Source organism: Lupinus angustifolius, chromosome LG06 (assembly GCF_001865875.1).
Source record: "Lupinus angustifolius cultivar Tanjil chromosome LG06, LupAngTanjil_v1.0, whole genome shotgun sequence".
Lineage (NCBI taxonomy): Eukaryota > Viridiplantae > Streptophyta > Magnoliopsida > Fabales > Fabaceae > Lupinus > Lupinus angustifolius.
In genome coordinates this window covers 8,159,177-8,174,584 of record NC_032014.1, presented here as the reverse complement: position 1 = coordinate 8,174,584, position 15,408 = coordinate 8,159,177, and the positions used below count along the sequence as shown (strand labels likewise).

Genomic DNA, 15,408 nt, shown 5'->3' with positions numbered 1-15,408 from the left:
AAACAAAGTATCAAAGTTTGGCTTCACATTGTAATGTTTATGTGTATATAATAGATGCACAATAAAAGTAGTACATTCTTTTGCTAACATTGGAGGAGTACATATTATAAAAAAGATTGTTTTCGGGCACATATTCTAATAATCAATTGTGTAAGTACGAAAGGTAATGGCATTTCTAAACTAGTTGATCCAACATGATCAACAACTCAGATGTCCTATGCATGTTCTTCTAAATCACCTTGCTCAGGACTCAGTAGTCTCACCCGCTCCCTTCTCATGAGTCTCGAAAGACTACAGCTACTTATAAAAACAGACTAAAACTAGATACAAAATGTTTTAGCTAGTTATTGTGTATGGTGCAGGCTTTGGCAGACCCTTGACATTGCCACAAATAATGCAGTTTGTTGGGATGTTGTACTCATCATTGAGGGAACGTTCGGGGGACACAACGCTAATGTAGAGTTGTTGACCTAAGTAACGATTCTCGGTATTCTCTGACCTCAAGTTCCACATTCCAGCATTGTCAAACGTCAACATAATGGCAGCCCAACATTTGGGGAAGACTTGAATTGTATGTCTGCTGATAGCATCAAGAAGGTTATAGTTCTTCCTTTTGTCTGGGCTCCAGGTCCCTGGCTCTATGCTGCATGTTGAATAAAGAAAAGAAAGTGATTACTTGCTCAATCATGGTCAAACATTATGGTTAAGTAGAGTGACAAATTATTCAAAAATTGCATATGACTGAATCAGAAGGTTGAGTACTCACGCAACTGCGAAGAATGAGTAACCATCCAAATTATATGTTTGAATAGTTTTCTCAGGATTCTCAAAGATGATCTCAATAAAGGTTCGAAACTCGAATTTAATAACATTAGGTTGTTCGACGATAGAGGCTCCAATGCTTTGCGGTGGATTATTGGAAATGTTATTGTACTTGAAAACCTTGTCCTGAATCCCGAAGTACTCAGCAAGCTTCACAGGGGTGTCAGTGTCAACATGTGAGATACCATTAAGAGCATAACGAAGCTTGCTATTACCCCTACTAACTGAGTTAATAATCTTAACAGTGCGAGTGATATTAATTTGACCGTAATGGTAAGAGCCCTGAGGGTTAGGCCTAGCTGCACTAGCAGTAAGGTTCCAACGGAAGGACCTGAATTGGTTTAGAGACCATGCCCAACCAACAGGAGCTTTGAGGATTTGAGGTGAGGGGGGACCATTTCCATTGGTGTAGCGAATAATACCTTTACCCTGAAGAATAGTGTTAGTGAATCTTGTTGTGGCAACCATGTAATAATCTTTTGGTTCCTTATTAGCAGTTACAAGTACACCATAGCATTGACCCACATGAACATCAAGAGAGTCATAATTCATTTGCACCACATGAGAGCCTTCCATTTCAACTAACTTCATAAGGTGATTTTGGATCATGAAGTTAAGTGAGTATTTGATCCCAACATTACAAATTCTGTATTTGTAAGTTTTTTCTGGCTTCATAGTAAAAAGTGGTTGGTCTTTTCCATCACCTTTAGCTGATTTACCATTAATGAGAACACCTTGAGGCCTGCCAAGAGAGTGGTCACTTTCTAAGAATTTTCTAAGACTTGAGTGACTCTTGGTGTACCAATCTCCAATGAGAACAGTATAATCATCTTCAGGATCAGCATAAGGGACTGGAATGAGCAAACGACTATTGATTCTAAGGCCACCAAAACCACCAGCTACCCTATGCAAGCCTGTGAATGGGTAGTAAAAGTAGCTCCCTATTTGATCCTTGACTTGAAAGCGGTATGTGAAGTTTGTTCCAGGTGCAATAGGACAATTAGTTCCAAGAACTCCATCTTGCCAACAATTCTTCCTTTGTTGGATCCCATGCCTGAAAATGATACAAACCTATCACCATCAAAGTTCTTTTATTCGTTTTTTTTCAATTGAAAGGAGAGGTAATTGATAATGAAAATATGATTTCAATGACGGTTTTAGACAAGTTCCCTTATTATATGATAGTTTATGGCAAGTACACACATACACATTATCAAGTGTCACAAATGAGTTGTTTACAACTCAATACATAGATATATAATAAATGAAAAATATTATCCCAGAAAGGTATTTTATGCAAGTGGGAATCCATACCATGTGAAAAGCAAAGGCTCATCAAGGTTGTTGAAGACATTAACAACTAAGTTATTGTTAGTAGTGGAATTAATATTGGGTCCTGGAAATTCATTGTTAATGAGAATAACTTGTTGGGAACTACCCAATGGAGATAAAGTGCCATATGTAACGTTCCATGTAAAGAAGAAATAAGGGTCTTCACCATGGATAAGTGACATTGTAGCCAAGAGGCATAGCAAGAGAAAATACATTACCACATCCATCTCTTTTTTAATCACTTAATCTTTCTCTTAAAAGTACTTTTCTTTTCAATGAGTAAGTAGCTTTTGGTGTGTTATTGTGGACTTCATCTTATTCTCTCATCATATGAAATATATACATTACCTCTCTATTTCTCAACCATGCAAACTCTCCGTTAACACCTCTTAGTTACCATTGCTTATGTTCCTTGGAATACGTACATCCTCTTACATTTATTTTTCCATTATCTTTGTCAAACTTGTTGCTTGTGCATGTAGAAATAATGCTGACATTTGGATCAAAATTAGCCAGGAGCTTGACGCTTTTATGATAAAAGTAGTTAACTTCATGAATAATATTGAAGAAAAAATAAGATAATTTGAAAATTTAAAAAGTTTACGTATGTACATTTTATTACTTTTAAATACTAGTATTTTTTTTTTAAAAGTTGGTGAATCCACATGGTACCAAAATTAGTGGTATGTTAGTATGACTTTATTAATGAAGGATCACAGACCTACTAGAGAAAAGTTATGATCCTTTAGGTTTGGTAAGGTAATGATAATTGTGTTTAGAATTAGGGCAGTTTCACTTTCGGTTTAAATTGTCAAACTGGTGGGATCAAACCTTACCAAATCACAAAACATGGTTTGATTTTGCACTTAAGTTTGATTTTTTCTCTAAGGAATCGTTTAAATTCGATTTGGGTTTTGGTTTTGGAAATTTAGGAACCGTTCAAACCGAACTACGTATTAAAGAAATAGATACTATGGGATAATATTATACCATTGTTTTAATTCTTCAGTCACTTTTGTGGCTTAAATTATCAATTATATGTGAATTTCACTATTATGTATGTTTTTTGTTATGTATATGTGTTATTTTCCCAAGATCTTGATGGCTTAGAGTCTATCTTCTAACTGTTGTTGTAATTGGTTTAAAACTAGCATATACTTTATAAGTTAGTGTTATATATGTTATTAATTGCTATATATGTTATTAATTGTGAATTATATTATTATATATGTTATTGTATTATTATATACTAGCATGTTGACCTACATTCTGTGTCTGTCGATTTACATTTTTATTTTGCTAATATCAAGTGTATACACAAAGTTTCTATAATTTTCTCAACTTGCGTCTCTAATAATGATGATTAGTGTGTCATTAGGTGTTTCCATCAAAGTTCTTCTTCTTGGGGTGATAATGAGAGAAAATAGAAATATGAGAATATATGGAATAATAGTGATACATTGATGAAAAAATAAAAGATCATATAAAAGTTTTATGTAGTTATTATTGTGATGTTACAAAAAGATAAAATTGAAATATGAAAATCATGCCATGATGATTACTAAATGGAATTGAATGAAAGTATATAGGTTTAATTACTTTGAATGTCATTTAGGCATATTTGGCATTTATTTAATAATAAAGACAAAGTTGAAATATAAAAATTGTGCTTGTTTAATTACCTAAATACTACTTAGACATGTTTTACATTTATATAACAATATAATTGTTACTAATTAATATATGTTAGTAATCATATTAATAATAGTGTTTTTCTTTTTATTAATAGATAATGTCTTTGTTTTTTGTCCAGTCACCAAATTGCACCAAATATTTACACCCTTTTTAGAGTTCTGAAATTTTTTATGTGGAAGTGATGTATGCCTCAATTAACCCTGATTAATAAGTTTATTTGTGTTAAGTTAATGTTTCGTTTATTTAAATTTTTTAGGTAAGTAACTAATCACTTTCAAGGTTCATGCCTGTCCCTCCCGATAAATATTACTCTAAGGAATTGAACCCACAATCTTAGAAATTCAGTAAGTCTTACACTACTAGACCAACACATTGTTGATGTTTAATTGACCATTTAACGTACTCTACATACTCTTGATTATAAGTACAAGTATTAATAATGTTTTTATATTAAATATAGGCAAATTTAACTACTTTTATATATTCCCAATATCAATTTCAATTGAAATATTTTTTGAATAAAATTGTAATTATAATTGTAATATGAAAAATATCACTATTTTATTTTGTGTTTGACCGGTATCCCACTTGCATAACCGTGACACAAAATAATCTTGGGCTGAGAGTGGTGTTTAGGGAAAGTCAACATCAGAGTAGTTTTTCTAGAAATCATTTATCTTTTAATTACAAAAAAGTCTTTTTCTGTATTTACTGTATATCATTACCCTTACCCTAATTCTTTTTACGAGAAAAACGAGAACATGGAAAAATCTTGGTGGAAGCTTATCTCATAAAAAAGTATATGTAACATCATTTAATCTTTCACATGACAAAGCTTTAAGGGTTTGTGAAGTGCTGAGAAATCACGAAGATACCACTTTTTATGCAAATGAAAACTATCATTGGAGAAGGGAATTTTCTTACTAACCCTTACATATTGAATTTAAAACATGTAAAATAATATACAACGTAACGTGTTTGTATATTATTTTAAATTATAACATGCGCATATATTAAAAACTTAAGGTAATTAATAATTAAACATGTATTGAAATTTGAAGAAAAAATAAAGAACTCTTCATTATACATGTTAAAAATAGTAAATTAATAATTTCAAAACGCTTCTTTTGTCACTTTCAACCCACACATTATCTCTTCTATTAGTAGCTTCCTATGTGGCTTTTTTTTTTGTGTTTGAAAAGAAACTATACATACCTTCTGGATTTCCAAAGCTAGCAAATTAAATTTATGAGATTATTTGCATGACAGCTTTAAAATCCAAACCTTCACAGACATTAGGGCAAATTGGTTTATGCTTTGACTGTTTGGAGGGGAACATTCTTAGGGTTTCTACCTATTTCTTCAAACAAAACCAATGTGTTCTTCTTATTGTTAAGTATAACCTTAGTACATGGTACCACATTTGTGATGGAGTGCCACAACAAGTGTTGCACTATGTAAGAAATTGATTAACTTTTATTAAATTTTAGTGTAATATAGAATCTATTTGTTTTTGGTAAAAATAATAATCTTTTACATGGAAATCTATTAAATATTAATTAGAAGTTACTTTGTCGAGTTTGAAGATAAAATTGATTATTTTGAGATTCTGATTATCGAAGAAAATCATATCATATTACAAGTGAATTTCTCTACAAATTTTGCTGAGTTTTTATTTTTATGATAACATAATAATAACTTTTCATATAACATTATTCATGCCAAAACCTAGTAACGGAAGGAGGAGTTTACATATAAAATATCATCATGTGTTACATAACCAGGAAAATCAATTAAACTCAAGAAGGGGTTGAAGGTACATCAATGAATTATGCTTATCGTGACATGACATTTATTAATGATAGAGGGAGGGGAACTATTCTAGCTGGAGTATGGTGGTGGCTTGGGCAAATCCTTAACAAGGCCGCAAAGAAGTTGTGTCTCTGGAAGATTGTACTCATCCCTGAGAGAATGTTCAGGAGATAGAACACTGATGTAGAGTTGTTGTCCCAAATAACGATTCTCAGAATTCTCTGACCTCAAGTTCCACATACCAGCGTTGTCGAATGTTAGCATGATTGCAGCCCATGATTTGGGATATACCTGCACTGTATGTCTGCTTATGGCATCAAGAAGGTTGTAGTTCTTCCTCTTCTCGGGGGTCCACTTCCCTGGCTCAACTCTGAACAACCAAAATAAATAATTAGTCATTCATAGACATTCATATAAATATGAGTATAGATGACTATGAGTCATTTGAATTTCCATTTTCATTACACAAATAACAAACTTGATTAGAGATACTTACGCGACAGCGAAGAATGAGTAGCCATTCAAGTTATAGGTTTGGATGGTCTTGGTGGGGTTCTCAAAGATGATCTCAATAAAGGTACGGAAAGTAGCATTGAGGACATTAGTAGCCAACTTGATGTTGTCAAGGGATGCTGGTGGCTCATCATTGATGATATTGTATTTGAAGACCTTGTCACTAATGCCATAGTACTCAGCCAATTTGAGTGGGGTCTCAGACTCGACATGGGAGACACCATTGATGGCATAACGAAGCTTGCCATTGACATTGCTAACAGAGTTAGCAAGCTTGATGGTGCGGGTGATGTTGATCTGTCCATAATGGTAAGAACCTTGTGGGTTAGGCCTAGCTGCACTAGCAGTCAAGTTCCAACGGAAGGACCTGAACTGGTTCAAAGACCATGCCCAACCAACTGGTGCATCAGGAATTTGAGGGGATGCGGGTCCTACACCATTGGTGTAACTAATGATGCCCTTTCCTGTAAGAACCTTCTTGGTGAAACGGGTTGAAGCAACCATGTAATAGCTCTTAGGCTCTTTATCAGCAGTGACAAGGACAGAGAAACATTGACCAACATGGACATCAAGAGAATCATAAATGTTTTGAACGGTGTGAGATCCCTCTGTCTCAACAAGTTTCAATGGGTGGCCTTGGATCCTGAAGTTGAGTGTGTCCTTGAGACCAACGTTGCAGATTCTGTATTTGTAGGTCTTTCCGAGCTTCATTGTGTAAAGAGCTTTTCCACTTCCATCAACATCATTCTTACCATTGATGTGAACACCATCTGGTCTTCCGAGAGAGCGACCACTTTCCAACAATCCTTGGAGAGTCTTGTGGCTCTTTCCGTACCAATCTCCAATGAGAACCCAATACTCATCTTCGGGATCAGCATATGGGACGGGGATCAATAATCTACTATTGATCCTCAAACCACCGAAACCACCGGCTGCTCTTTGCAACCCAACAGTTGGGTAATAGAAGAAGCTTCCAATTTGATCCTTAACCTGGAACTTATAGGTGTAGTTAGTGCCAGGTGCAATGGGACATTGAGTTCCCAAAGTACCATCTTGCCATGAATTTTTCCTTTGTTGGACACCATGCCAGGTGAAGAGCAATGGCTCATCAAGGTTGTTGAAAACATTGACAACAACATTGTTGTTGCTGGTGGAGTTGATTTCAGGGCCAGGGAATTGACCATTGATAAGGATGCCTTGTTGGTTAACACCCAATGGAGAAATGTTGCCATAAGTGACATTCCATGTGAAATAGAGGTAAGGATCTTCACCCATAACTGCTGCACCCATGAGGCACAGCATCAAAGCAACAACAACCCCACGACCCATTTTTTGTGTATATATATTTTTTTGTATTTTTTCTTTGCTAAGAATCAACCCTTCCCTATCTCCTTCCTTATTATTTATTGGAAGAAGATGGTTTTTATTTTCTTCTTCTATGTTTTTATCATCTTACAACCCTTCCCTTTTATACTATTCTCTCTAAGTTTTTCAACCATATGATGTTTCATTCTGTTGCCGAAGTTGTCTCTCTACCAATCCGAATGTGTTGCATCCTTTTATGTCGCTTCTCCGTTCATTTTTCACTCTTTTGACTATTTATGAATCTTTTTTTTTTGCTATTTGTTGTAATATATTATATATTTCTTTGGTTGCCATTTGTGGTTAGAAAGAAATGGTAAAAGTGACAAATAAGATTGATTTAGTTTTCTACACTAGCCTCTCTAACAGTAAATTGTAATCGAGTAGACAATAACGATAACATGCTAAAATTTACCATGCACGTTTTTCTTAAGAGAGGATGTACAACTTCTATTTTATGTGATGGATTAAAAAATAATAGTGGTAATAATCTCATATATAACAATGTCTAGAAATCTTGATTTCCTTGAATATTCACAGCGAATTTACATTTAATTTGTTAAACGGCAAAGCTTTTGGTTATGTAACTTAGAGTAATTTGCAAGATAGTATAATTTTAACATACTCTTATTTTAAGAATTTATTATTTTAGGAGTTAGATTTCAGATGATGATATGTATGTCAAAGTAATTTGCAAGAGAGTATAATTTTAACATACTTTTATTTAACAAATTATTATTTGAAGTGTTGGGTTTCAGTTCTCTGAAGGCTTATGGTAGGACATGTTTATGATCACATAACTATATACTTATAGATTATTCATTAGCAATATATATCTTGATAACAAGATTTGAATTCTCTGTAAGGCACGAATCAAATCCTAATCAGTTGGATTAACTTCATGGACATTTAGGTTCAAAAAAACTTTAATAATTTTTTATAGTCGGTTGAGTGAATAAGTAAAGAAACAACATTATTCAGGTTACAATGGACTCTTGTTACGTGTAACTTGCATTTAAGAATCTAATATGCATGACTCTAGATCAAATATTATGATGTTGATTCATTGATTGAATATAACGATATCAATCATTTATCATAATCAATGGTTCAAATTAATGCATATCAAACAAAATGTATTTTAAAGGACTTAAATTGCCATTAAAGTTAATTTATTATTTAACTTGAAAAGGATTTTCTAGAAATGAAATTTGCAAATTTTATTATGATACCTTATGTCGGAAAACATTGATTGTTAAATTTCTCATTAAAGTTCAGAGACAGTTTAGGTGAAAGTTTATGTCAGAATTAACAAAATGTATATATAATTGCTTATGTAGGTATTCTATCATTCTATGTAAAACTAATTTAAATTTAAACTATATACTTTTGATGCATGTTTTAAGATTTTTAAAAATTTCATTGTCAACATTTGAAATATCAATATTTTTTAAATCACTGTTCTTAATATGAAATCATACTGTCACAAAATTTTACACAAAATAAAAATTATTTTCATGATTCAAATGTGAATTCTTCTGTATATACTAGTGGAAGAAACTTAGGTACAATACATTTAGTGTTGGTATTATGGGTAGTGTTAGATACTATTACATGTACTTTTAGATCAGCATATAAGATATTGCCTTCACAATATGACACTCTTAAGCCATTTCCCCTCTTTAATTTTCCCCCTAAAGAGATTCCCACCTCAGTCATGTAATAAACGCTCCCCATATACATTCATTAAGGAGGTATTTTAATCTATATTTCCCCTTTTTTGTGTTTTTCTTTCATAAATCATAAGGTATTGGTTTTTCATTCATATTGTATCAGTTAATAAATGGCATATTCATAAGAAGGATGTGTCATTGATAAGTATTGAGCCAAGGCCGAATTTAGATTAAAAATGTTGCTCCAACAACTAGTAGAATAAATCTTATCTATCATCATGCTTCTCTAACAAATTTACATTCCAGTAGAAGAAATTTTATTTTTAATTGCAGTGGCCATGTTGAGTTGCCCTATTTAGTTATAAGCAGTGGTAACTGGTAACGTTTTGTTCAATACTAATGATTACATTAAAGATACATTTGAATGAAATCTTTGTAATGCATAATGCAAACTTACAAAGGCCAAAATTTGGTTTTCAAACTTAGTAGAGTCATTATAATGCTTAGTGGTTTGTGGGTGGATAGGAACATTAGGAACATGTGTATCTGTTTCTATCAGGACATGGTTGGTGCTATACCCATTAAGACATGGATGATCATGATTCATAGTTGGTCCATTTGACTTGAGTTATATGTTTTATATCAACAATTTGATAAAAATATCACTTCTTTTGTAAAAATAATAAATTTACCAATAATTCACTATTCAAAAGGGAAAATAAATTACAGTTCTCAACACATGCTTATATAGCAAGCTGCAAAAAAATTCTAACTAGTTGGGACAACTTCAAAACAAAAGATTAGTCAAATGTGAAGTAATTGCAACCCTTCTATAAGATCTCATGGGGATGGATCCAGTGTCACCAACAAAATTAAATCTGCTGAAGTTTCTTAACAAGTCGCCGATTGTACTGAGGAGGTTCCTTATACCCCTTTTGTATTAAGATGCATAAACTTCTTAACATTTTTCTTCTTCTTTCAGTCTCACATATTCAATTTGGCAGCAGTTAATCTACAATTAGTTCAACATTAGCATAGCTCTATCTCTCCAACTCATACATCATTTTACTACTCATATGTGCATAATATCACAGACATTATTTGAAACTTTGAAGTATCATTTAATTATCTAAGACGATTTTATCTTTAATGCTATCTAACCATCTCTTTAAAAGATTCTTGAATTTGCTAGGATTAAATCTTGACTTTGGATTAATGGACAGATGACCTAAAAATCAATGACTTAAACTGAGTTTCTAACCTCATTTCTTATCTCAACATCAATTTGTAATTGCTTCTTGTCTTCCACTATCTTGTATTCTTCTTTTGAAACATATGTAACTCTATTTTACTTTCAATAAATCTTTTACCTTTATGCAATGTTTTCCCTAAATAAACTTCACTAATCAATCAATGTACAACCTCATACACTATATAAAAATAATACTTTTATCGATTGTTTGAAGATAATTTATAAATGACAATTATAATAATATTAATAATAGATAATAAAGGGGATTTGATTCTCTTTTCACATCAATTTTTCTCTCTCTCAATTTTGTTTCATATTCCATTTAGGAGGATCTATCACAACTAGACTCAACATTAGAGGATCTATCACAACTTAGAACAGACTCAAAACATTAGAGGATCTATCACAACTTAGAAAATACTAGCGGCATAGGAGGGGGGAAATGTCTGCATGCAAAAGAAGGAAACCTGATTGGGTAGAATGAAAAGCCAACAAAAATGTCTTTGGTCTTTTGATCATAAAGAAAAGTTTGCTTGTGAGCTGTGAGGAACAGAGTTCAAATAATGAAATTATCACATTGAGAAGAGCTTTATCCAAACTATCATCACAATCCAATTATCACTGCTATGGTTATGCTTGTGAGATAGCCTGCTAAAAATTATAAAAACTAACGCAAAATTAGGCAATGCTTGTAGTCAATCAATGCAACAGACATAAATAGATCACATAAACCGTGAAAATTGCATATTTAAAAAAATGCAAGTTGCAAGAGGCGGAGATCAATATAGTTCAAGCTATGGAAAATGAACAAGTGATCATGTAATCTTCAAAATGCAATTATGTCCAGAAAATTTTAGTCACCTCTCTACTATTAACCCTAATAAACACAATTCAAACAAATTAAATTCAAACCATCACAATTACAACAAATACTCACAGAACAGGCTCAAAATATTAGAGGATCTACCATAAAATTCAATGAAAAAAACTCGAAAGATAAAAACTAAAAATAGTGATGGGTAAAAGAACATTGACAAAATCTTCAATTCTAGAGCAGGTAGATGTCAGAGCTTGCAAAGGAAGGACTTGTCACCTGAGAAATCACGAGTTTATCTCAATTGAATCAACAAGTTGCATAATCAATCTCATGATTTCCAAAATTATACACGAAATGAACTAGTTCTGGAATAACCCACAATTTCAATATGAACGAAGGCATCTATTCTCATTGTTTAGGGAAATAAAATACTGTAGATTATTTAAGCTTACAAGTTGCATAATCAAAGAATCAAATAAGATAAAACAGATCAAAACTTGGAAAATAATAGCAGCACAGCAGGGAGGAAATGCCTGCATGCAATAGAAGGAAACCTAATAGGGTAGAATGAAAAGCCTTGAGGACTCAATGAGGATGAGGATGAGGATGAGGATAAGGATTAGGATGAGGATTAGAATTAGGATTAGGATTTAGATGAGGATGAGGATGAGGATGATGATGAGGATGAGGATGAGGATAACGATGAGCATGAGAATGAGGCTGAGGAGGAGGATGAGGAGTAAGATGAGGATGAGGAAGAGGATGAGGATGAGGATGAGGATGAGGATGAGGATGAGGATGAGGATGAGGATGAGGATGAGGATGAGGATGAGGATGAGGATGAGGATGAGGATGAGGATGAGGATGAGGATGAGGATGAGGATGAGGATGAGGATGAGGATGAGGATGAGGATGAGGATGAGGATGAGGATGAGGATGAGGATGAGGATGAGGATGAGGATGAGGATGAGGATGAGGATGAGGATGAGGATGAGGATGAGGATGAGGATGAGGATGAGGATGAGGATCACGATGAGCATGAGCATGAGCATGAGCATGAGCATGAGGATGAGGAGTTCCATCTGCATTTCATGAGGAAATTTGGAACTTAACCTGTGCTTTGATACAGCTAATGCAAAGACTCCATAAGGAAAGCAGATTCTGCATTTTTTTCCAAAACTCTCAAGTAACTATCTTCATAGTAGTCCCAAGTAAAGTTCTCCAGAATATTCTTAATTTCTTCATCTGCTGAAATGTATTGATTGCAAAAAATTGCTGTTATAGCTCCTGCTTCCTTGAAGAGGGTGTTATCTAGATGTTCTTTGACCTCATCAATTAAGTGAACAAGGCCCATCTTCCTTGTTTCAAATATCAAACACAGAATCCAATATTCTATGATAATGAACAGTGCCAGAAGATGATAGAGAATACTCAATTCCAGGCAAAACATAAGTTCTACAAATGAAGTGAGTAACTGACACTTCTCTATCAAATGTCTAGGGAGAAAGTCAAAGCAAACTACTCTCATATAATAAAGAAGGCACAAGAGAAAGGCACCTAAAAGTAGAATACCTTCAGAGAAGAAGACAATTATAGTCATAAGCAATGATCCACACGTTGAATAGGTATATAAGAGCCAGAGTCTGAATCCTAAACCTTGGTCCCAAAACTGTCTAAAAACCATATCTATAAAACCGTGAAAATTGCATATTTAAAAAAATGCAAGTTGCAAGAGGCGGAGATCAATATAGTTCAAGCTATGGAAAATGAACAAGTGATCATGTAATCTTCAAAATGCAATTATGTCCAGAAAATTTTAGTCACCTCTCTACTATTAACCCTAATAAACACAATTCAAACAAATTAAATTCAAACCATCACAATTACAACAAATACTCACAGAACAGGCTCAAAATATTAGAGGATCTACCATAAAATTCAATGAAAAAAACTCGAAAGATAAAAACTAAAAATAGTGATGGGTAAAAGAACATTGACAAAATCTTCAATTCTAGAGCAGGTAGATGTCAGAGCTTGCAAAGGAAGGACTTGTCACCTGAGAAATCACGAGTTTATCTCAATTGAATCAACAAGTTGCATAATCAATCTCATGATTTCCAAAATTATACACGAAATGAACTAGTTCTGGAATAACCCACAATTTCAATATGAACGAAGGCATCTATTCTCATTGTTTAGGGAAATAAAATACTGTAGATTATTTAAGCTTACAAGTTGCATAATCAAAGAATCAAATAAGATAAAACAGATCAAAACTTGGAAAATAATAGCAGCACAGCAGGGAGGAAATGCCTGCATGCAATAGAAGGAAACCTAATAGGGTAGAATGAAAAGCCTTGAGGACTCATAAACTCCTTGTTTCTATTTCTATGTTTTATTAATGTTACTTGCCTGTTCAAGATTAAAGACATGTACATGTTCTCAATTTGAACCTAAACGTCTTTGGTCTTTGAACATAAAGAAAAGTTTACTTGCAAGCTGTGAGGAACAGATTTTCAAATAATGAAGTTATCACATTGAGAAGAGCTTTATCCTAACTATCATCGCTAACCAATTACCACTGTTATGGTTATGCTTGTGAGATAGCTGCTGAAAATTATAAAAGAAATATTGCTGATATATTTTTAGCAATCTTTTGCATGTATGGCACCAAATTGATGGCTCAAAAATGCAACAAGACTGCTCAATCCCTCAACATATTATTAACATAAATTCCTTGAAACAATTATCAACAAGGAGCTCCATTGAGAGGCCATAGGCATAATTTTATCCTGTAACTAATATAAATTCCCTAGCTACTATGTGCAGATAAGTCAATAGGAATCATAACTGCTTTTTGATCAAGAAGCACGAGTTCTACATAACAAGGTAAACTTCATGATCCAATATGAACTGTGCAGTTGAGACATAAAACAATTTCAGGCTCGTGCTTTTCCAGGGTGGCCACAAACTAGAGCAAAAGTTTTAGTAGTAAAAGTGGGCAGCAGAAAACCTTGGAGATTAAAATTATTACCACGCGAGTTAGTAGTCATGGAAGTGTACAATCCAATGAAGACTGTGGTGCTAGCACTTGCAAATCAATATGCCTTTCTGAACTAAGTGATGTTGAAACAATGCCAGGTATTGGAAGTTCAGCTTCCAGGTAAAAAGGTAGTAAGTGCAGCTGCTTTCTGGAATGGGTATAATGCACTTCAATGATATGGTTACGTAAACATGTTCGCCCTTTTGCCTATCTTCATTCCCCTTTATGTTAATAAAGGAAGTTGAAAGTGGAAAAAGTGGAAGTGAGTCAAAGTAGTGTTCATTGCTTTAATAAGAAGGAGAGGTAGTTTCCAAGTTCACAAGGAATCAAACTTACCATTGCATCGAGACTCACCCTCTCCTTGGAGAATCAAACCAAGGGAAAATAAAAAAATAGAGAATAAACTGATAGGCGCAGTGACAAAAAAAGAAAGTCATGCTGGATAATAGGTTAGATAAATGCAACAAAAGTTGGAATGACTCATAGGTAAAACAAAATGCGAGCTGTTTGTACTGTATCCTTGGACCATGAGTATTAGTTTTCTACTCTAGAAGACATATAGAATCTAAAAAATGTAAATAAAATAAAAAGTAAATAAAAAATTGAAGTCAAAGGCAACATTGAATAAATCGTACCTGGACCAGTTGGTCAACATAAGAGGGCATATAGTTCACAAAGCATGTACAAATATGCTCATTATTGTTAATACTTGGAACAACCTTGTGGAAATTTCCATATACTCTGGCAAGCACATGGCGAAAATATCCCACAGAAGAAAATGATACTAGGTATCCTCAAGGAGACTTCCATCTGCATTTCATGAGGAAATTTGGAACTTAACCTGTGCTTTGATACAGCTAATGCAAAGACTCCATAAGGAAAGCAGATTCTGCATTTTTTTCCAAAACTCTCAAGTAACTATCTTCATAGTAGTCCCAAGTAAAGTTCTCCAGAATATTCTTAATTTCTTCATCTGCTGAAATGTATTGATTGCAAAAAATTGCTGTTATAGCTCCTGCTTCCTTGAAGAGGGTGTTATCTAGATGTTCTTTGACCTCATCAATTAAGTGAACAAGGCCCATCTTCC

General features: G+C 33.6%; 2 protein-coding genes across 2 annotated transcripts; both read right to left on the bottom strand.

Annotated features, from left to right (window-relative positions):
• Positions 108-2,451, bottom strand: LOC109349587 (L-ascorbate oxidase homolog). The gene is made up of 3 exons (XM_019590448.1): positions 2,137-2,451; positions 767-1,876; positions 108-643 (listed from the first exon to the last, which is right to left on the bottom strand). Exons 1-3 carry the CDS (start codon positions 2,379-2,381, stop codon positions 337-339), a joined length of 1,662 nt encoding a protein of 553 aa, XP_019445993.1. The 5' UTR covers positions 2,382-2,451; the 3' UTR covers positions 108-336.
• Positions 5,582-7,620, bottom strand: LOC109349522 (L-ascorbate oxidase homolog). The gene is made up of 2 exons (XM_019590349.1): positions 6,158-7,620; positions 5,582-6,031 (listed from the first exon to the last, which is right to left on the bottom strand). Exons 1-2 carry the CDS (start codon positions 7,501-7,503, stop codon positions 5,731-5,733), a joined length of 1,647 nt encoding a protein of 548 aa, XP_019445894.1. The 5' UTR covers positions 7,504-7,620; the 3' UTR covers positions 5,582-5,730.